This window comes from Micromesistius poutassou (genome assembly GCF_964030765.1).
Source record: "Micromesistius poutassou genome assembly, chromosome: 14".
Lineage (NCBI taxonomy): Eukaryota > Metazoa > Chordata > Actinopteri > Gadiformes > Gadidae > Micromesistius > Micromesistius poutassou.
This window is the reverse complement of record NC_140284.1, coordinates 18,122,968-18,145,298: the sequence shown is the minus strand read 5'-3', so window position 1 is coordinate 18,145,298 and position 22,331 is coordinate 18,122,968. Positions and strand designations below refer to the sequence as shown.

General features: G+C 44.6%; 2 protein-coding genes across 2 annotated transcripts in view; one reads left to right on the top strand and one right to left on the bottom strand.

Annotated features, from left to right (window-relative positions):
* The window catches only part of tmem163a (transmembrane protein 163a), a gene marked incomplete at its 5' end in the record, with an annotated part of 29,067 nt that extends 15,344 nt beyond the window's left edge, over positions 1-13,723 (bottom strand). The window contains 2 exons of the mRNA XM_084478263.1: positions 11,609-11,728; positions 13,519-13,723. Coding sequence (XP_084334389.1) covers positions 11,609-11,728; positions 13,519-13,723 — 325 coding nt within the window. The remainder of the gene's footprint in view (positions 1-11,608; positions 11,729-13,518) is intronic.
* Positions 13,724-17,025: 3,302 nt separating this feature from the next.
* acmsd (aminocarboxymuconate semialdehyde decarboxylase) lies at positions 17,026-22,189 on the top strand. Its single transcript, XM_084478446.1, has 10 exons — positions 17,026-17,176; positions 18,156-18,200; positions 19,090-19,186; positions 19,457-19,506; positions 19,712-19,948; positions 20,077-20,170; positions 20,374-20,469; positions 20,728-20,900; positions 21,320-21,418; positions 22,061-22,189. The coding sequence occupies exons 1-10, from the start codon at positions 17,120-17,122 to the stop codon at positions 22,133-22,135; spliced, it is 1,023 nt and encodes a 340-aa protein (XP_084334572.1). The 5' UTR covers positions 17,026-17,119; the 3' UTR covers positions 22,136-22,189.
* Positions 22,190-22,331: the final 142 nt, after the last annotated feature.

Here is a 22,331-nt window from a genome sequence, read left to right as displayed (position 1 = left end):
TGTGAAATTGGGCAAAGCAAGAGTTCATATCACTGACGGTGAGTCACGGTGGAGAGAAAGCCTTAAAAGACAAAATATAATTTTAAGGGGAGTACTACCCTGTCACTGAGCTCATTATCCAGCCTTCTCTCAGATGTAACAGGGAATGAATGAAACTGCACATGGTAGGTTGAAATGACCACTAATCGTCATTAGTAGTCATTGTCAAAACAAGCATGAGATCTAAAAGTGACTGAGCCAATGGGTTGTGAGGAATAGCCTAAGAGCTAAGTCTTGTGTGAAAAAGTGAATGGAATCCTGGTGATGGATTAATCAGATCAGACACACACAAAAGGTTGGACAGAGTCGCCATGAAAGACGTCATTGTGTTTAGAAGAGGTGACATAATGACTGATGAATTACCAGTGACTTATCTAATACCCATCATGGGGGTAACATTCAACTGAGCTGAGCAGTAAAATACGAGTAAACTGGCCATAAAGATGTTTGTTTTGGATAATTTCTCCTTCCCACAGGCATCGCAGGTGCTGTCAGTAGTCAGCTGAGTGGAATGGATCCTCCTTTAGTCGCGGTATTCGACCGGATCTGTAAACCAGTGTTGTGTAAGCTTGTGCTTTTCTGTCGGATCCCTATCTCTCTCGCGCTTGTCAGATACGTCGACCACACGCACAAGCACTATGCAATAGTTATTTCCTCTCTCCCTCTCTCTCTCTCTCTCTCTCTCTCTCTCTCTGTCTTTTCCTTTATAGGCCCGTATCTTTATTTATAAGTATCTCTCCTTCTTTGTACCTCTCTTCTTCGCCCTCTCTCTCTCGTTATCCTTCTCACATCCAAATCATTGGATGTCTTTCCACCTCACGGCCTATATTTTCCTATACCACTCTCTCTATCTCTCCCTCTCACACCTGAGGTGTGAGGCGTGTGTCTGTAGAGATGTTATCGGGAGGGATGGAGAGGCTGACAGCAATGAAGATTAAGGCAGAGATGGAATCATTCTGTCGAAAAAAGATGAATGACATTAGCGTTGTATTACCGCCTACTCTGCCCCTCTAAAGCCCTATCACCCATCATCCATTACTTATTTTGCTTCTTTTCTTTTTCTTAATAGGCTTTCTTCATTTCACTCTTTCTGTCTCTTTCTTTCTTTATTTGTATCCATCTTTTCTTCCCTTTGTTCTTTCTTGCTCCCATTCTTTCATTGATTCTTTTTAAAATTCTTTCTCTCTTTTCCCTTTTTTCTTTCATTGCTTTCTTTCTTCATCTCTTTTCTTTTCTTCTTTCTTTCTCCCTCCCACTCTTTCGGTCCAAATTGTATTTCTCACACTCTCCTCCCCTCCAATAATCCCCCCTCTCTCACCTTCCTCTCCCTCTTCTCATAAGGGATTTTGTTGTAATCAGTTCTGACTATGCAAGTTGATTCCCGCTACGTGGCTAACGAGGCTAACGCCGCTACCCCGTCTATGGGAACTAGATGCAATACGGTGAGCATTACGGTTAGCATAACGCTGCAGAGTAACACATGTGTGTGGGGGGGGGAACAGACAGCACCTTGGTAATATATCCATGGAAGGAATGAGTTAGACATCGATCAGCGCAGGACTGATAGGGCTCTGGTTCTCAAGAGGAGAAAGAGTCTAAGCCACGAAGCGTATTCTGGTGCTTTGTGCTGAAGCAGGTAGAGCCGGTAACACAATATGATACGCTCTGGGTCTATAGGACAGGTGAAGCCAGATGCAGGAGCTATACGGGCAACCACAGGCTGTGGGGTTAGCTTAGGGGTTGCATACCTCAAAAGGAAACACTGTTCTCATCTTGTGTATAGATTCATATCTTTTCTGGATTTATTTTGATGGTTTCTTTCTCTCATACTCTTTTCCCGCCAAAATGATATGCAGCTTTTTAAAACGCTGGAAAACACGCTGGAAATAGGTGACGACTCCTTTTCCCATTGTCAGTAAATGAGAAGGCCTTTCGGTTTTGTTTCCGGTGTGCCTCGTTCGACGTCGCAAAAATTTTTCAGTCTCTCTTTCAAACTCGGCTGATGTAGTCCTTAATCACGTCTAGTCTTAAAGGGCTTCACAAGCACACAACATGCAACCCACCCCTCACCCCCCAAGCCTTCTCAAGAACGATGAGACACTGGCCAAACCTACACCTTGAGATGGAGCACTGACGTGGGATCCCTGTTTCCAAGGACACTAAGAAGATCAATAGGCGCAGAAATGGTGAGACCATCTATAGGTGTCAGAGAGCATTTCCATCAGGGCCGGTGTATAAAGCTCCGTCCCTTCGAGCTTCTTCCCTCACCTGTGTGGCGCTTTTAAACGATGAACAATATCAGGACAGACGTGTTTCTTACAGTTGGCTAACTCTACACTTCCTCACAGCCGGTACCGCATCACATATACGATGCATGCCGTGACGCAAATCAGACACAATAAGGCGTGCACGAATGTAAACGCACACACACACACACACACGTATACCCGGTACTAGGTTCACACAGGCTCAGATTTCCATGCCACGTCAGCGACACCGTCTCCCTTCCTCTGCGCATCACGGGGGTAAAAATAGCTCTCCGGTGCTGCGATGACGCAGAGGAAAAGGAAGAGAGGGGCAATTGGCTCTGCTTTTAGAACTGGTTTATATATATTTGATATGTGTATATATATAATTTGAGTTGTATAAAATAATTCATTCATTCATTTTTTTTCAGCTTTATTAACGTGAAAATCGCTGTTGAATTTGTTTTGTAAAAACGCCAACCATTTCAATGCTTGAGCTCTTAATTTCCGTTACGTTTGTTCACTTCACCATCCACTGTATGTATTCCTAAAGGTAGATGATCCACTCGGTGTGTGTGATTGATGGCTGTAGTCCCCAATCATTTTCAGCTAAATGAAAGGACTAGAACAGCATGTTGTATGATAGGCTGATGGATGGATAGACATTAAATGATACCCTGTGTATATATTTAATGACACAGGGATATATTGTTTAAGATGGCTGAGGTTAAAACCACTACGTGCACTACGTGCTTCTCATTCAAGGCTGAGGAAGACAGTGAACACTGCCCCATGATGCTGCTGTTGATAATGATTACCATGATGATTCTGCTCAATAACATCATAAGATAACAGCATGAACGCATTGGAAATCTGAGCTTTCTCAAGTTATTTCTTTGTTTTTTTGTGATATCTGGAAATTGACCGACATGGCGTAATATAGAGTGATTCCTTTTTTTATAACCCTAGAGGCAGGTCATAGGACCATTTATAATAAAATACAGAAAACAGAACAAAGACACACACACACATATTAGTTTATCCTAGCTAGAAGGTCATAAAAGAAAGCCCCTATTTGTCATTGTGTTGCCTGTCAATGATTTTTATGGGTGTGAATGTGTGCGTATGTGTGTGTATGTGTATGTGCATGTGTGTGTGTGTGTGTGTGTGTGTGTGTGTGTGTGTGTGTGTGGGGGGGGGGTGTGGGTGTGGGAGAGTGTGTATGTGTATGTGTGTGTGTAAGTATGTGTGTTTGTGTGTATGCGTGCTCACGTGCACATATATACCCTCCAGCCTTTCAAAGTGTGTCTCTTGGTGAATGAACGGGTGTATTCAGACGGATTCTGAGAGTACTCTGTCTGGCGAGGCAGCAAGCCTGTTTTATGAATGAACAGGAGGTAGAGTGATGCCTGGATACCTTAGCAAGTGGATTATAATCTACCGCTGTCATTTGTCAATTAGGCAGACCATTATAAACACTATTTTGTGTGGTTGGCATTTTCCTTTATTTAACAAAGGACATCTGCAACAATTTACACAATGGTGCTGTACATATAATGGTAAGAGTGAGAGTACTGATGCTACAGAAACAATGTCCTAGTGATCATTATTGTCGGTATGGCCTGAGTAGTTAAACACATTTAATAGACAAATAGTAAAAGCAGTATAGCATTGTATTAGCCTAACAATTACGTTATATGATGTTACTGCTCATTGGACTATAACTCCAACTGTTCATATATCTCTCAACCATCCATGTACATTTTCTGTTAATAACTGGTCATTGTAAATGGCAGTTAGCATATTTGGCATACGGTGGTTTTCATAGAATCCAGCAGATTGGCGCAAGTCTATATCGCTATCTATCCTCTAAATACCACCGGATAGAAGCACCGTTACAGAACACACAGATCCACGACAGATTGAAATGCCCAAACACCCAGACACCCAACGCAGGTACTTTTGGCTTGCCTCGTGGCTTTTCTGCTTCCAAAATCCCATTCTTCTACCAAATACAGCAGGACTGGAAAGCATGTGAGAAATTAGAGAGGGATAGATGGGGTCTGTTGTCTCACTCCAGCCCGGTATGGCAAGACCGGGGTTAGTCAGTTACCTATTACGGCAAAGCGCTCTCACACACACTTAACCATTAAGAAATGGCCTTTCTGCAATAAACCAGAGGAATAATCGGTACTGTCCTTTCCGTTTCCTAAGCACACAGATAGATGTCTCTCTCTCTCTCTCTCTCTCTCTCTCTCTCTCTCTCTCTCTCTCTCTCTCTCTCTCTCTCTCTCTCTCTCTCTCTCTTCTTTTGCTGAGGCACAGGAAATGTAAGATTTTATATTTATATATTTTATAAATATTGACTCGTCGACAAATTGATTCACATGCATATCCAGTGGCGTCTCTGTCCTTAAACACCCCTTGTGCATCGGTTTGCATTACAGACTCCCACTCTTGGTGAAACACATGCTGCTGCATTCGCATGGACCGCCCCTAATTGGCTGATATGGTTACCTGCTGATTAAGCTTAAATAAGACACACCTGTCCTTCGGTCCTCCTTTAAACAACAACACACGTCGTATTTACCGGGAAGCACTGCAGTTGAGTGATGGCAGTGCTTTCTGCCCGTATACGCAGAGCGAGTGTACGATGGGGACTGGTTAATTCCCCGCGATGTAGCCTCCGTAGCGCTTCAACAGCAAAACAGCCCGTCAGCTGGGAGAAAATATTACTATCCGTTTTTTGTTTTTAATGAGTACCTCACCTGTGTCCAGGGGCGGAGTGGGGCACTATAAGCCACCGGGAGAATTCTGACCGGCCCAGCTCAGCCCACCACCGGCCCACCACCAGCCCAGTGGCGTAGCGATCGCGATTGTTGACGGGGGGATCGCGGACGAGCGCTGTTACGGTCGTGATTGTTGACGGGGGGGGGATCGCGGACGAGCGCTGAAGTAGAATAATGATGTATAACGCATAGGCCCGGCTTACACACGTCTAGCGGCAGCTCACATTAAATGTAGGCTGGTCCACCTGACCTCGGTGGCCGACTGGCCGACCGGGAAAACTCCTGATCGTCCCGACGGCCACTCCGCCCCTGCCTATGTCTTCAATGAAGAACAAAGGAGAAGCGAACAGAGAGCAAACCCGTCTTTCAGTCATATTTCCACTGTAAGCTAGGCTTTAGTGTTCACCCAAGGTCAATTCAAGTGTAGAGGTCTCTCTATCACAATCACAGTCTTGAAGATAACACCCAAACGCTGAGCCCTCAAACCAGGCAAGACGATAGTGTAGTAGGAGCCAGGGTGGTCGGACATGGAAATATTTGATCAGATTTTTTTTTTGCAGGGGGTTTGTATTTGGAGGAGCAGGTAGGGGGGGGGGCATATTGCTCTAGGACGCCGGCAGGTCGGCATTGAGGGTTCAAACCCCAGAACCTTTCATCTGGAAGTCAAACTTTTAGCATATCCTGTTCTACATAGTACTAGCACTATTATTACTATCATTATTAGCCAGCTAAGAATAACAAAACGACAGTAAGTTACTGAAACAGTCAACAGTCACCACACAGATCAGGCCGGGGACTGAGGGATCCAGGGGAGGATCCCTCAGTCCCAGGGGGGAGCTATTTCTCTTCCTCTACCTGACATAGGGTAGAGAACAGAACATCTCTACTCAAGGAACGTAGGCAAACTTACTCTTCCAAATGTAAAGACAAACACTTAGAAAGCCAGGTATAGAAATCAGTTAAACATCAGTGACCATTCCTGAACTGGAGATCCCAGAAAGGATACCTCTTGGTGTATTTACTGGTGAATAAGGCACAGCCCAGAGAGAGGAAACACAGGGGAATTAATGAATTAGTTTTCCATGGGAAGCAGGGGACCGGGGAGAAGAGAGAGAGTGTTAGACTGAGATGAAGAGAGGTGGAAAGAGAGAGTGAGAGAGAGAGGGATGGATGAAAATAGGCAAAGAGGGAGAGAAGTGTGAGTGAGGGAGTGAGTGAGTGAGTGAGTGAGAGAGATTGATATAGAGGCCCCAGGAACAAGGGAATGAGAGTGAGAGACAATGAGAGAGAGGGGGGGGGGGAACAGGACCAAGGAGATGCAGAGGAAGAGAGAGAGGGTGATGATGGAGCTAGGGCCGGATGAGGCGGGGTGTGGTGCACAGACATGAAGGATGGTCTTGGTGAGACAATGCATGAGATGTCATCATGTCATGCTATGATTGGTATGATTGATGATTCAGGGATTTTCTGTAGCACCAGTAGTGTGAGACACAATTGAAGCCATCCGTGTTAAAGCATGTTTGAAATGAGAGCTGGGGAATACAATTTGGTTTGTTTCTTTATTTTATTTGTTGGTCCACCATCATGCCTGTTGTTCTATAGCACATTCAGAGATGGCAGCAACAATGCAGCGCTTTTCTCATAACATTTCCCTGGGTCGTGTGGTCAACTGTATATAATCACCGATCCTACTCCAGAGAAGAACCCTGCTATTACACTTCTCTTCTAATGAGTTCTATAACTATGTTCCTCCTCTGTTCTGTGTGATCCATGACACATCGTCTAGTCCAAGGAGATTTAATCCCTTTAGTAAATAACGTCTAGATCTGTGTTCCTTATGTACCCCGTCAGTACGGCTCTAGTACCCCTGATCCACATCAAACCATCTCATATTATGATGTTAGTTATCAGTTATCATGTATCTATTATCATTAAGCATCGTTATGATACAACATTTATAAGGATGCTGATGATGGCCTGAGCATTTAAAATGGAAGGAAATCACAAATTTTGGCATCAAGGTGACAATCAGCACAACAAAGTGCTTTTGACCAATTTATATTTAGAGATTAAGTGAAACCAGGAGAGGCGGTTTGATCACCAGACCGGTATAGATCGTTGTGCAGCCCAGGTGCAACGCTTTTAGGGGTCTTTTAAAACTTTATTCAGCCTGCACCATCTGCCCATATCTAGGTTATAGAAGAGAGAGAGAGGTAGACGGATACAGAGAGGGAGAGAGAGAGAGACAGACTAAAGGGAGACAATCAGACAGGAAAAGTACCAGAAAAGAACATAGGAACAGGGAGGAGGAGAGATGGCTGTCTTTCCTCCCGCCAGGGAATATGTTGGACAGCAGAAGAAGAGCGCACAGATGGAACAATACGAGTTGCCATTTCACCGTTGTCTTACTTCTAGTTTTGTCTTTCCTATAGCATGTTGTCAGTTTGTGTGTGTGTGTGTGTGTGCGTGTGTGTGCGTGTGTGTGTGTGTGCGTGTGTGTGCGTGTGCGTGCGTGCGCGTGCACGTGCGTGTGTGCGTGCGTGTGTGTGCGTGTGTGCGTGTGTGTGTGTGTGTGTGTGTGTGTGTGTGTATCTGCAGCATCTGGGCCATTTCTAACTGTTCTCGTTCTCCTTTAACTATCTCTCATAAATCCCTAGAATCTATGTAAAATATTGCCTGCCTCTGACTTTCCCCTGCCCTTAAAATGTCTTCCATTCCATCCCTCAATCAGAGGCTGTGCCGGTTTACCCTTCTCTCCTTCCAAGCTCTCTCCATCACACTCTTCCCCTCTTCCTCTTCACCCTCTCTCTCTCTCTCACCTCCCCTTCATTCCCATGTTCCAGACCTATCACTTCACTCTCTCTCTCTCTCTCTCTCTCTCTCTCTCTCTCTCTCTCTCTCTCTCTCGCTCTCTCTCTCTCTTTTTCTCTTTTTCATATCTCACTCAATCCCTCTTGAACTCTGCTCTCCTTAATAATATCCTTCCTCCTACCACTCTTCTCGTCCTGACTCTCCACCGTCTCCCTACTTCCATCATCACCCTCTCATCCCCCTCTCCTCATTCCCCTCGCCTCATCCCTCTCTTCCTGCCCAGACAAGCCCACCAGCATCTCTCCAAAGACCCCCCCCCCCCCCCCAAACAGATCCTGGCAGGCGGGGGGGCCGGTGGGTGTGCGGAGGAGTGGAGGATTGCTCCTGCAGCATCATGTTTGTTCTGTGTGTGCATAGTCGGGGCCAGCTCCCCTAGCTCCCCTCAACCACCCCTGGGCCCTCATCTGAATACCAGATACATGTGTGATCACGGATCGCCCAGTTCTCATGCTATGGTGTTGATATTGTGTTGTGTGAAGAAGTGCAACTTACATGACATTAGTATGTTATATATGTTATTTATATATATGTATCTAGCTTAATAGATGGCGCCAGGAGGGTGACGAGTTAGGGACGATATTTGTTTCCTGAGCCTCTTAGAGTAGCTATGCCGTTTGGCTAGTTGCTACTGAGGTGCTGTTAGCCAGTGGGACAACCTTGAGAGGTCATTATAACTTTACCTTTGTTACCACGGGGTTTCTCGTTAAGATATGTTTTATTTACTTTTCTCATAATAATGTCATGTTTAATTATGTGATACTTTGAATGTATTACATTTTGTTTTGTTTTCAATGATTTCCCTGTAGTTTCGGATCTATTCGTGTCATCCTTTTGGTGTGTTTGTGTGAATGAATCTGCTACCCTGCACCATTCATCTGCGTGCTGTGTCATCCGGATGCTGGCTAACAGTGTCAACGAGAGAACGGGGAAGAGTCGGCCCAGTGAGAATTTGAATGCTGCACACGCTACCTGGTGCATGGGTTAGAAAGGAGACGCCGATGAATGTTAAATGCGGCTTGTCCACATTCTTGAGGAGAAAACGCTGATTGCCAAGCAGTTCTCAGAAGGCCACGGCGTCTATGGTGAATCTCAACACGAACGAGTCGAGTTTCTGTTCATGTCTGTTTCGGCACGCACATTTTCAAGAAACATGTGAGTGTGAATGGAAATAAACAAATATAAGACAAATGTAAAATGTGTATTTAATGAGTCAAAGCTTAGTGAGTAGCTGCTAGTGACACAGCACAAGCCCTAATGAAGATGGAGTGCATTTAAGCCCAGTCCATGAAGAGACAAACACCCTGTTCTGACTGATGGATAACGGTGTTGGTCGGCACCAAACTGTCATTCAAGCCCATCGAGAAGTCCATCGCATTGAAAACGAACTGCCAATAACTGCCCTAAACCAGTTCTTCCCATTGTCCTCTAAATGTCACTGGTATGGGCGAGGGGGGGGGGGGTGAGGTGGGGGTGAGGGGGCTATCCTCTGTGGAGGATAGGGGGAGCCAGAGGTAGAGAAAGGGGGGTGTAAGAGGGTGGGGGGGGGGAGGGTTTGTGTCTGGAACAGGAGACTGTCTGACAGGTAGGAAGATAGACCTTTTAGACAGAGAGACCAAAACAGTGTAAAGAGAGAGAGAGACGCCACAACAGAAAACAAACTAAGGAGAAAATACTTCACAGCATTCATCCTAAAAACGAACTAAAATGCAGATGGGAAGATAAAAATAAAGACTGTGGAGCGGGATTAACTAGGTCATTCAGGGAAGAGAAAGTGAGCCCATGTTTATTCCAAGCCAACAAGCCAGAGCATATCTCTGTGAAGAGTTCCTCTATACAGTCTGTCTGCAGCTGGGTCCTGGCTGTTATTATGACCTCCTTTTCACTACAGGCCTGTTGTTTCTCAACCCACAGATAGAGATATCATCTGTCTATCCGTCTATCTATCTGTCTCACTCCCCTCGTTCTCCTCCTCTCTCCATCTGTATCTCTCTGTATCTCATCCCCCTGTCATTTTCTCTCTCTCACCCCTCTCTCCCTCCCTGTGCTGGAACCAAACCTTCTCACTGAATGTCAATCATGAGTGAAACTCAACAACAATACTTTTGAATAAGTTAGATGTGTTCTTTACGAACTGAAGTTCATAAATTAAATAAAAGAAACAGTGAAAGCAGTCCATGGCGTCCCTGTTGACACTTGACACTCCAAACAGATTCAGGATGACAATGCAGCTCTCCGTTTCCCCATGACAGGAAGTTGCGTGGCAAATCAGTGCATGCCACGCGGTGTGGATACTTAGTCGCCCGCTATCACAAGATGATGGCCGCCAGCCGCGTTCCAACATCAGCGGAGAAACTGCGGTATCATTTGACCACGAGAACAGCTGTGTAATGCAAATACAGAAGAACTAATCCAAGCATGACGGCTGTCACAAGACCCCCAGGGATGTTGTTAAACACGCGTTTTAAAATGTCATAACCTTGCTGGGAAACTCATAACCTCATGAATAATGAAGTACTGGAACTCACCGGCTATAGCAAAAGGTCACAGTGGACAATAAAGTTGTTAATTAGATGGATGAAAATCACGTCAAACGTTGCTCTTATAATGGTCATTGTGGACTGGACTGTACACCGTACATGATACATCATTTCTATATAATATATAAGTTATACTAATTGTATTTATGGATATGTGTATTTTCTGGATTTTTTATGTTGTTCTTTTTCTTCTTTTTAAAATTGTTTTAATACCCTTTTCTTTCTGCTGCTACTTTCTACATTAATTTCCCTTATGGGATTAACAATAGCACACAATATATGTAAAGCTGTTTACATATAACAGCAGCCCAGAAAGTTACTTGATGAACAGAAACTGATTCCATTTTACTGAAAATCCAAATCCTGGAAAGTGTTCCTGTGACTGGTTTTGTAACAGATCCACTGATGCGTAAGGCTATCTCGCCACCCGGCTTTCCACTAGAATATCGAATTTGTTTCCGCTAACAACTGTGACTAAAGCAATCTGGTGCAGCCCACACAGTGTTAGCTTTAGAAGGGGTTTACGTGTCTGACAAGGCTACGAGCTTGTTGGTGATTTAGCCACTTTAGAAAGTTCTGGGAAGTGTAGTATTGGTTGTAGGAGGACGAATCTATGTGTTTTGTATCTTTGTTTTCTTTAATTGTGTGCATTTATGATTGACAATAAGACACAGGATTATATCACCACAACATATCTGCTGCTTTGCATAAATTGCTTTGCCATGTAATCGGAATGTCAAATGGGATTCAAATTAGCCACTTGTGTATTAACATTTTAGATGACAAATTGACTGTACACATATGCTCTTGATCAGCCCTGGTAGGGCAACCCTCACCCTATGGTGCTTTGGAGTAAACTGATGGTATTTGGTCCATTTTTTAAACACTTTGAAATTGCCAATTCACATTTCTGACCTACACATGTGGTTCACATGGAAATGCAAACTAGCATGAAACCAATGCTTCAGTGATGGACAGTGTGTCCAAACTCTCTCATTTTCTCACACATTCCCACACATTGTCACACTTTGTCACACATCCCTACAGATCAGTGTGGTTGTTGAGTCAAGAGCAGCAGAAGGTCCAAAGCTTCTGCCCCATGTGTGTGTGAGTGTAGCGGACTTACTGAAGGCTGCGACCGCCAGGATCATGGTGACCACGATGGAGACCCAGGACACCCACAGGGTTTTCTTCCGGTAGCTCTGGGCCTCGTGGGGCTTCAGGCGGGTGCTGCTCTCCAGGAGACCTGCAGACAAGAGATTAACCCCCTACGTGAGGACCATGTAATCCTTTCACATCCCCCTCTGGTCTCTCTAGAGAAGCGTTTCTGAAAGGTTTTCGGGAATGCCCAAAATGGGTCACGATCCGGTTGGAGGTGGGTCGAGACCTGACAACGCACAGAACGCTCCCCTAAGGCTCCGAGCACAAAATAATCAGGGTTCCTTTTCAAAACGTTCTGGTGTGTTGTTGAGAGATTTCTGAGGGAGCGCTGGTTGAGTCCCATGGTCACTTTGGAATTGAGGGGCAGAGGCCAGAAAATAACATATTGACTGACTTTAAAATGAACCATTGGTCTATTGAGTCTCTAATTCAGATCTTATTGCGTACAGTTGATTTTCTACAAGTAGGAGTTGGAAATCCTGCTATGTCTACATGCTAGGAGTCAAACACCCTAACCACTAGACTTTCCTGTTCCTCTTTTCATCGCTACGACAGATTACTTCATACAATTTTCCATGTGAAGCAAAATTTGCTATGAAATATATATATATATATATATATATATGTGTGTGTGTGTGTGTGTGTGTGTGTGTGTGTGTGTGTGTGTGTGTGTGTGTGTGTGTGTGTGTGTGTGTGCGCGCGTGTGTGTGCATGTGTGTGTGTGTGTGTGTGTGTGTGTGTGTGTGTGTGCGTTTGTGTGTGCGTATAAAGCCCATTCTTTGTCTGCCAGGGATCATGTGAGCAGAGTGAGTGCAACATTCTTCTGGGGCACTCTACACTCTCTCACACACACACACACACACACACACACACACACACACACACACACACACACACACACACACACTCACACACACACACACACACACACACACACTCACACACACACACACACACACACACACACACAAACTCACACACATTACATACAGATGCTTACACTTAAACACTTTCTCTCCCTCCCCACCAACCAAACCACACACACACAGGCAGTGTTTTGTAATAGCTATTTAAACACCAGAGAGGGCAAATCATTGCTAGAGTCATGAAATTCATCATGTCACTTTCCTTGGCGTGAACGAGACTGCATTGAAATTCATGCCATCATGTAGTAACACCATATTCATGTAATACCCCATAAGCAGGTGCATGCAGTGTCTTTGAACTCGGAAGTGACCTGAATATTATCTACGACTATGGAATGCCAAGGGTTGGCTATCATGTTCCAGAGACTGTGTCCACAAACCCATGCTGAAGTAGACACACACACACACACACACACACACACACACACACACACACACACACACACACACACACACACACACACACACACTGCATTACAAGCCGTGGTTGGCTTGAGATCTGACTGCTAGATACGATTTGAACGTCTGAGCTCGTTTGGATAAATGAATGGGTTTAGCCCTGTGTGCAGTTGACGTTTACGCACCGTTTCATGCCACCTGTCTTTTATTTATTTACATCTACCCTGTGTTCACTCTGGAAACCTTATTTCAGTAGGTTTAATGTGAAAAGCGCTATAAGTTTAATAATGGATTAATTTGATTTATTAGTAGTAGTAGTAGCCTAGTAGCAGTATTATAAAACAGCATTAGTTTCAAATTTCCAAGCCGTTTGTAATGCGTTTTACGATATTTTAGGGAACACAGATAATAACTACAAATGAACAAAGTTAATATATAGTCGTGATCCTACCATATTTAAGATATATGCCCATAGGCTAAAACATCACCTTTTACCTTAACGGAATCATTAATTCTGGACAACAACAACCAAACACCATATTTCAGCTACCTTCTTCCTCCACACTCTCCGTTATTTTCATCTCATGTCCGGAGCTGAACTGGTCGGGCAGGCTGGGTCTCTTGGGCTGGTGCTGGTAGTTGTGGACCAGCCCGCCCGGGTGGCACTGGCCGTTCCGCACTGGAGCGGAAGAGGGGTCCACAAAGGAGGTGTCGGGGATCGGGTAGGAAGAATCCGGAGTCTTCGGGTCCGTCATGGTGCCCAAGTTTTTTTAGACAAAAGTGCAGGTTTTAAAATAAAGTCCAAACTGTTTTTTTTTTCTTTTCAAAATGTTCCGGCTGTTTCAGCAGCCATCCAGCACCAGGATGGGTGCCCAACGGTGTTGGTTCGCGGCGTACGGGACGCACGGGACGCACGCAGGGCACGGGAGGAGACGGAGAAGAGATGTGGAGAGAGCGAAAGAGGAGGTGGAGGAGGAGGAGGTGGACGGGTTGTGTTATCTCTCTCAGCATCAGCAGCAGTATTAGAGCGATAACGGTCCTCCTTCCACTTTTGGACCTCGAGACGCACACACGCGAACGCACACAAGCAGAAACTCTCTTATAGGGGGAACAGTTTTCAGGAACTGGAATGAAAAGTAAAGTAGAGGGGTGAGGGACGCCCACTGTTCACGGAGGCAGATGAGATGCCGCTGTGCGATAGCACTGAGATCCTGTGTGGGCTTCGCAGGCGGTACCGGTAAGTCCTCCTCCTCCGCCTCCCCCTCCCTCCTCCTCCTCCCTACCTCCTCCCAGTCACACCCCAGGGGTGACCGTGGGTAATAGGAGGGGATATTTTCTACTGGACAGGTCCTGGAGCAAGATTGTCTAATTGGCTCCCAAGTGCTGCGATGGAAAAAGTTGTCTGTTGTTGTTGTTCCTTTTAATGGTTTCATTATATGACAAAAACATCAGCCAGAAACTCCGTCTCTCTCTCTCTCGCTCTCTCTCTCTCTCTCTCTCTCTCTCTCTCTCTCTCTCTCTCTCTCTCTCTCTCTCTCTCTCTCATTCGTTCTTTACCTTTCATGGACTGTGCGTGCAAACACACACACACACACACACGCGCGCAAACGCACATACGCCCAGTAGGCTACTGACGGAAGATTACGAGTGAAAGTCAAAGCAATGACCGCTTGTTCGCTCAGATTCATACTAGCAGCGCCGTAGTGACAGCCTCTCTGAAGCAGGGGGACAGTGCTGGGCGGGACGGCGTTGCCCCAGAGGTCCCGAAGAACTGCAGTCTCGACACGACATCATCCTGGAGATCTGCAGCCTAGCTCTGATGGAAAACAACAAGCCCGATGTGCTCTCTCTCTCTCTCTCTCTCTCTCTCTCTCTCTCTCTCTCTCTCTCTCTCTCTCTCTCTCTCTCTCTCACTCTAACATCATCCCGGTTTCTAAATCTGGATATCTCTCGAAGCTAGACTACTACCTTGGCATCAGTCTGATATGTATCCTTGCAAAGATGTACAACTGTAGGATACTGAAACAGGATACGGGGCGCCATCTACCCTCTCCTGAAAGAGAATCAGCATGGCTTTAGAGAGGGGGGAACCACCGCATCCCAGATCCTAGTCTTAAGGAGGATCATCCAGGAGGTGATAAAGAACAACCTGACAGCGGTTCTGTATTTTATTGACTTCAGAAAGGTTTATGACTCAATACACAGAGGCGTGATGATGAGCTATAGGGTGTCCCTCCTAACCTGCTCCCGGGAATAGGAACCATGTATGCGGGCACAAGAGCAGGCAAGCCGTCAGTGGATGAGAGCCGGCTTCACTCACAACTATGACACCTATGAGGTCTAGGAGATACCCTGCCACGGACCTGGGCTGATGATGAGATCAGACCGCGTGGAGCCGGCCCAGGAGCTCTTGACCAGTGGAGTGGAGACAACCAGTGTGGCAAGGATGGTCGTAGGCTAAACGCAGAGAAAACCAAGGTAATCACCCACAACATCCTCTTCCTCAACATCCACCTCTGTTGACAGCCGGGGGGGCATTGCTCTGGACGATGGCAATGACTTCCAATACCTGGGCCGATACATGGGTGAACTCATCAGAGCGATACCATGAAGTGAGGAAAGCGCTCGCTCTGAGTGGCCTGAACATGACGGCCAGGGGTATGGAACATCCAACCTTCCCCGAAACATCAAGCTTCCCCCGAAACGAAGCTTGATGCGAAGCCAGGTTTCACATCCAATATTGGAGATATGGATATGGATGTGAAACCTGGACCATTAAGCTGAACCTACAGAAGTCTCTCTGGATGGGGGGATACCAGGGCGAGAGTGAGAAGGTGGGATCCAGAAGAGCGAGACTGGCCGGTCGGTGCCCGAGACACCGGGAGTTCCCAGCCAGCAAGCTGCATGGTGCTGTGGGGAGCAACCGCAAGGCGCAGAAAACACTGGTGAACCAGGCAGTTGCATGGAGGATCGAGAAGATTGGAAACAAAGCTGGAGGACTCGCCCTTGAGACGACATTATAGCAGTCTTTTGCCATATTTGCCATATTTGTGTACATCCCGCTGAAATACACGCCTCTGTTAATAACAGGAGCCTCTGCCTCCTTTTGTTAGCAAGACCAAAGGCTGTGCTTCATTGGTCTATGGAGCTGGTAAGTCCCGCCCCTTCCGCTAAACCCCAGTGGACCTCTAGGTTGAAAAATCGTTTCAACCTAGCGAAAGTGAATGTGAGAAAATAATTAGTTTCTGGTCCTGTTTGAATTGTGCCGTGAATTTTTTATATAATTTAAATATAATATAAGATAAGAAATGTAATTTCATGTTAAGAGTTTGACAGTATATTGTATGATTCTTCGGCTAGCAGTTGTGGAAAAGACATAACAAGAAAGACTACATGTCGCCTATGACGTTTCCCTCCACTTGTCAAATCACAGTGCTAATGCTAATGCTGCGTATTTTGCCATAATCTACAGAGACATCCATAGGAAACATTAGATCAAGATGCCTGTGTGTTTTGTACCCAAATGTCCATGACCATTCCAACAAAATGGGCTGTTCTTTCTTTAGACTCCCGTCTGATGTTATATGTCATAGGCGACATGTAGTCTTTCTCATTATGTCTTTCCACAACTGCTAGCTACAATATACTGTCAAACTCTTAGCATGAAAAATTATGTTTATGTCTGTTGGGGCCCAGGCTAAAATTCCAAGCACTCCAAACAAGATCATCACCATTATGTAATAATCTCACCATAACAGTGTCTTGTACAAAAACTAATGTATTTATTTATTTAAAATAAATTAGTTTACAAAGGCTGTTAAGTATTTTTTCATTTAATTTATTGTGAATGTCACGTGATCTATCCGCGCTACCTTTGAGATCGACCTGTCGATAGCGATCAACGCACTGAGCGCTGATGGGAATGACAACATGGGGCTCCCTTGGGGGGGTTTCCAACTTGTCGTCCTGAGAGGGAGATGCAGTCACTGCAGTTACTATTAGTCATTGCTGTGGAGTAAAGTTTGTCGGCCCTAGGGGGCCCCCTGGCGGCCCGGGGCCACAAGCACTTGCCTCTCTTGCCTGTTCACAAACTGCGGGGCTCCTATTTTGAAATATCTCTCCGTAAAGGTACACACATAGATCATTGAGGAATGAAGATTGATATCCATACTCATGTTCTGCCTAGGGAGTGGCCCGATTTGAAGGAGGTATGGGCGGACACACATTAACACACTAATATCAAACCAAAAGCGCTCCGTCTAATTGCGCACCGTTGGCACTGTGTTGGTGTAGCCGCCGATTTTGATAGGCTACGATAATTGAAACGTTGATTATTATAGCATCTTTAACACCTGCGTTTTAGGATGTCATATTTTGCTGGAATGCTATATTTTGCTCGTTATTCGCTTGGTGGTGTATGTCTGGTTAGCGGTTGAACTTTGATCCTAACAAGCTATATGACTTCTGTCCGCTCTGTCAATGTGCAATCCATTCACCGTTAATGATTCGCGATGCCCCGGTATGCACAGTGGCTCCTCAGTGGGCATTATTATTCCTATAGTGCAAAAGTCAGTCACACTGGGTTTCGCAATTGTTGTGTGTAATTATACATACTAATAATGTACTTCATATATATATATATTTCTTGTCAAACGTTTTTTTTTATAATGAAGTTACATAAACTTGGCATATAATGCCACAATAACAATAACGACATCATTCAATTGATATAAAAAATAAAACAGGACATCATTGGTTCAAAGAGAGATTGGTTCCTAGTTCAATTGTTACATTGCATCAAACTAATATGGTTCAATAAAAGTATCAATCATTTTAGGAATATTCACACATCACAGGTGCTTCTAACCAATGAGGATAAAGCTTGACCTGGGTTGTAGAATAAATGTCTGAATAGCTGAAGCTTGGATTGTACTGCTTGATTTTAGGTTAAATCCAGGCTAAATCCACATTGCATTGTCGACTCAAAGAGTCTACAACTCAACTGTTTTGTTCTGCCATGAAGGCCGAACACAAACATTGCTTAACCAAACTCTCAAAGTCAGCATCGGTCAAGGTCAAACCGGCAGAAAGTGATTTTATTCAAGAAACTCTCTGTGTCAACACTGGGGATTGTTAGAGAACCATGACGCATACAACTCATCAATACATCATGTTGATGTCTTTCAGAGGTATGGATACGATGGATTCGTCCAGCTCCACCACCACTGCAAGGTATGCGTGTGTGTGTGTGTATGTATTTCTGTGTGTGTGTGTGTGTGTATGTATTTCTGTGTGTGTGTGTGTGTGTGTGTGTGTGTGTGTGTGTGTGTATGTATTTCTGTGTGTGCGTGTGTGCGTGTGTGTGTATGTTTGTGTGTGCATGCATGTGTGCGCAACAGTGTGCGTGACTGCATGCTTGTGTGAAATGTGTGCGACTGTGTGTGCGGCTGTGTGAATGTACCCGTGAAGCATGCATATGTGTGTGTGACATTTGGGGGTACACAGCAGGATTTCCGCACCTACCCCCTCCATTAGGAGTCCTGTGCATAAGAGCAGCTGCAGGTCTCCACAGGGTGCCTCTGTGTGAGGCCAGAGTCTCACCTTGAACTGCGGAACAGAGCCCAGTGGGCGAGGACAGGTGCTGAGGGCATCAGACACAGCCTCTTTGTAGTGAATTTCCTTTCTCACCTCATAGACAATTAACGGTTTACAAGGAGAGAGAAAGAGAGAGCGGCAGTCTGCCGCCACCTTGTGGTTGAATGTAGAACTGTTGTTAAACTCGAACTCGAATATCAGGGGAAATAAGGAATGGGAGATTCAGAATTCATCAGCGAAGGTTTCCGTGTTTGGAAATCAAAGCAGAACACATTTCACTTTTCATTGTTTTAATTAGCTAGTTGGAGTTTATTTAGAGTTAGCTATGAAACACAATGCCTACGTTTTTGTCAGCTATCTAACAAAAGATAATAAGATAAGATTTAATAATAACACTTTATTAAACCCTGAAATTAAATTCCGGTGTTATCCAGGCAACGACATTGAAAATAGCTTCACATAAGTATTATGGAACAAAAAATAAATAAATATTACTCTGGTGTCTACATTGTACTCTTCCTCTCAGGGTGAAGCGAACATGATGAAGGGGGACAAGCTGTTCCGAGTGATTCAGGAAAACTGTTGGGACGCAGATTCTAGGCTACGAGACATGGATAAGCATGGTGCACTACTCAATTATCTGGATACAAAATATTACCGAAAACATTAATGACATTTAAGACATTAATTAATTTAAATAACATTAATTGCGTTTTATTAAGAACAAAAAATGAGAACGAAGAACGAAAAATATAAAAATATTAGCACCAATCAAATCAAACTTGAATATCTGATGGTCTCACAAGGCCAACCACTAAAGCGTTAATAATAGTTTGACAAAAGTTTGTCCAATAGATGTCGCTGTTCAAGTAATAATCCGGTTTGTCCACTAGGTGTCTCTGTTCAGGCTCTTTCAACGGTTCCTGTGATGTTCAGTTATTGGGTGAGAATGCCGTCGGGTCAGCGTTATTCTATAATGACAATAACAGTAATCCTGCACTGATTTATCAGCTCTCATCCATAACCTTCCAGGTCCTTGTATGCAAGATTAAAAAAATAAAGATCACTAATTAGTATTCTCAACTTAATAAAACCTAATGAAAGTCCAAAAGGCCTTTTCTCATTCGGTTTCTGATGTTAATCCGCAGGCGAAGCCCCACGACACCCATGACCTGTGTGTCCTCCTAAACAACGACCTGGCTCAGAAGGTGAGCAGCCACCCCAGGAGGTTCGTGGGTCTGGGGACCCTGCCCATGCAGGCCCCGGACCTGGCCGTCCTGGAGATGAAGCGCTGCGTGAAGGATCTGGGCTTCCCCGGGGTCCAGATCGGATCACACGTCAACTCCTGGGACCTCAACGCCCCGGAGCTCTTCCCCTTCTACGCAGTGAGCCGCTCTGACAGCTGTGGCTGAAAGAACCATAGTCCAAATAGTTAGATAGATAATGACTAAAGATGCATAGATTGTGGGCGAGGTCTGGTTACCATGGTAATTGTCTCCCCCTCTGCCCCAAGGCAGCAGAGGAGCTGAACTGCTCCCTGTTCGTCCATCCCTGGGACATGCAGACGGACGGGAGGATGGCCAAATACTGGCTGCCCTGGCTGGTGGGTGAGTACCGGGGCCGCTGGAAACCAGTCAGTCACACTTGCAGCGCTGCAGTAGCACCCATCTGCTCGTCGCAGAGTTGCTAAACCACCAGTGAGCTGGTCATGGCTGCCGTAGCGTCCAGGGCCCTGTTGCTCCCACAGGACAGAGAGGGAGAGATGGACGATGTCTGACTGTGTGCTGTGTCGCTGTGTCCGTCTGTGCAGGCATGCCCTCTGAGACCACGGTGGCGATATGTTCCATGATATTTGGGGGAGTTTTTGAGAAGTTCCCCAAGCTCAAGGTCTGCTTCGCTCACGGAGGTACGACGAGGACTTGAGGAATCCTAAGAGTTCATTAAACATGAAGGATTTCCATTTTCATTAAGGTAAACAAGACGTTATGAACATTTGCAGGGTGTAGGCAAAAATGTGTGTGTGTGTGTGTGTGCGTGTGCGTGCGTGTGTGCGTGAGTGTGTTTGGGTGCCATGTGCATGTGTGTCTACTTGCATGCATGTGTGTGTGTGTATGTGTGTGTGTGTGTGTGTGTGTGTGTATGTGTGTGTGCATCTCATGTACAGGTGGTTCCTTCCCCTTCACGGTGGGCAGAATCCAACATGGCCACAAGGTGCGCCCAGACCTGTGTGCCGTCGACAACAACTGTAGCCCTCGTAGATACCTGGGCTCCTTCTACACCGACTCCCTCGTGCACGACCCCCTGGCGCTCAAGATGTTACTGGAAGTCATCGGAAAAGTAATGCAGATTGTTTTGTTTATTTCATAACGAGGGCTTTGGCGGATGAGCACGCCATTCCGTTCTCTGTGTTCTCTGTGTGTAAATGTTTCACTGAATAGTTTGTTGTCATCGTCACAAAATTGGTATTTCAGTGTGTATCCACCTCCTCCTCCTCCTTCTTCACCCTCTGGACTGTATTTGTCTATTTTTCTCATGTCTGTGCTTTATTTTTAGGTTTGTCTTGTATTTCACTATATTCTATTGCTGCCATTTTGGCCAGGCATTGCTCAAAAAAGAGAGAGTCATTTGAGAGTCATTTGATCTCAAGCAATTCTTGCCTGGTAAAATAAAGGTTAATAAATTAATACAAGCTACGCCCGGCAGCTAACACAAAGCTGGCAGTCACCCTGAATACCCTGTGTTGTTTCCCCCATCAGGACAAGGTGATGCTGGGTACAGACTATCCCTTCCCCCTGGGGGAACTGGAGCCTGGTTCTCTGATCGAATCGATGGATGAATTAGACAACACATTAAAGGTGACGAATCTCACACAGCAACAACGAGATTCTCTGCTAACAGTGAATACCAATAGCAAGTACAGTAGAGTAATAGTAAAGTAATAGTATAGTTTAGCGTAGTGTAGCATAGTACTGTAAAGTAATAGCAATAGTATAGTGTAGTATGGTACGGTACTATATTATATTATATGTATATTATAGTATAGTGAATTATATTATAGTAACAGTAGTAACAGCATAGTATAATCATAGAATAGTGTAGCATAGTAATAGTATAGTACAGAAGAGTAAAGTACAGTAACAGAAGCTTATTTCATATTTTTTTTAAGTGATAAATGTTTGTGATAATTGTGATAATTCTTTATTTGGAGGGCTAGCTTCCTACTAAGTATTGTAACATTTCACCTACTAGAACTGGTCATAAACACAGTCATCATAGATATACACGTTTCTCTTTAGTTTGAGAATTAGATATTCTTTGCATAAGATAGTATTGTAACATTTCACCTACTAGAACTGGTCATAAACACAGTCATCATAGATATACACATTTCTCTTTAGTTTGAGAATTACATATTCTTTGCATTAGATAACAGTTTTAGTTGGTTTACACTTAGTTATTCATATGTATCGTTTTTCTAATATTGTTTTCCATTACAGGATAAACTTCTTTCTGGAAATGCACTGGATTTTTTGGGCATCAAAAGAGAACATTTTGAATCAATTAAAAGCTGAAGCACTCAGTTGGACCCGTCATATCTTTCAATAAACTCATTGCTTTATTTGGGATGTCCTTGCCCTATATATTTTTTCAGCCCCAATTATGCTTTTGAAATAGAGAGTTCAGGTATATATCTGTTTCATAGATTATATAAAGACAAAAGACAAAAGACAACAAATTACAGCTATTGCTACGATTTTATACTTGTGT

Bases quoted from the DNA above. Each gene is read 5' to 3' on its own strand.
- acmsd (XM_084478446.1), top strand. From the start codon at position 17,120: ATGAAGATTGATATCCATACTCATGTTCTGCCTAGGGAGTGGCCCGAT. The intron at 17,177-18,155 runs GTATGGGCGGAC...GATGTCTTTCAG, and splicing joins AGTGGCCCGATTTGAAGGAG to AGGTATGGATACGATGGATT. The intron at 18,201-19,089 runs GTATGCGTGTGT...TCTTCCTCTCAG, and splicing joins AGCTCCACCACCACTGCAAG to GGTGAAGCGAACATGATGAA.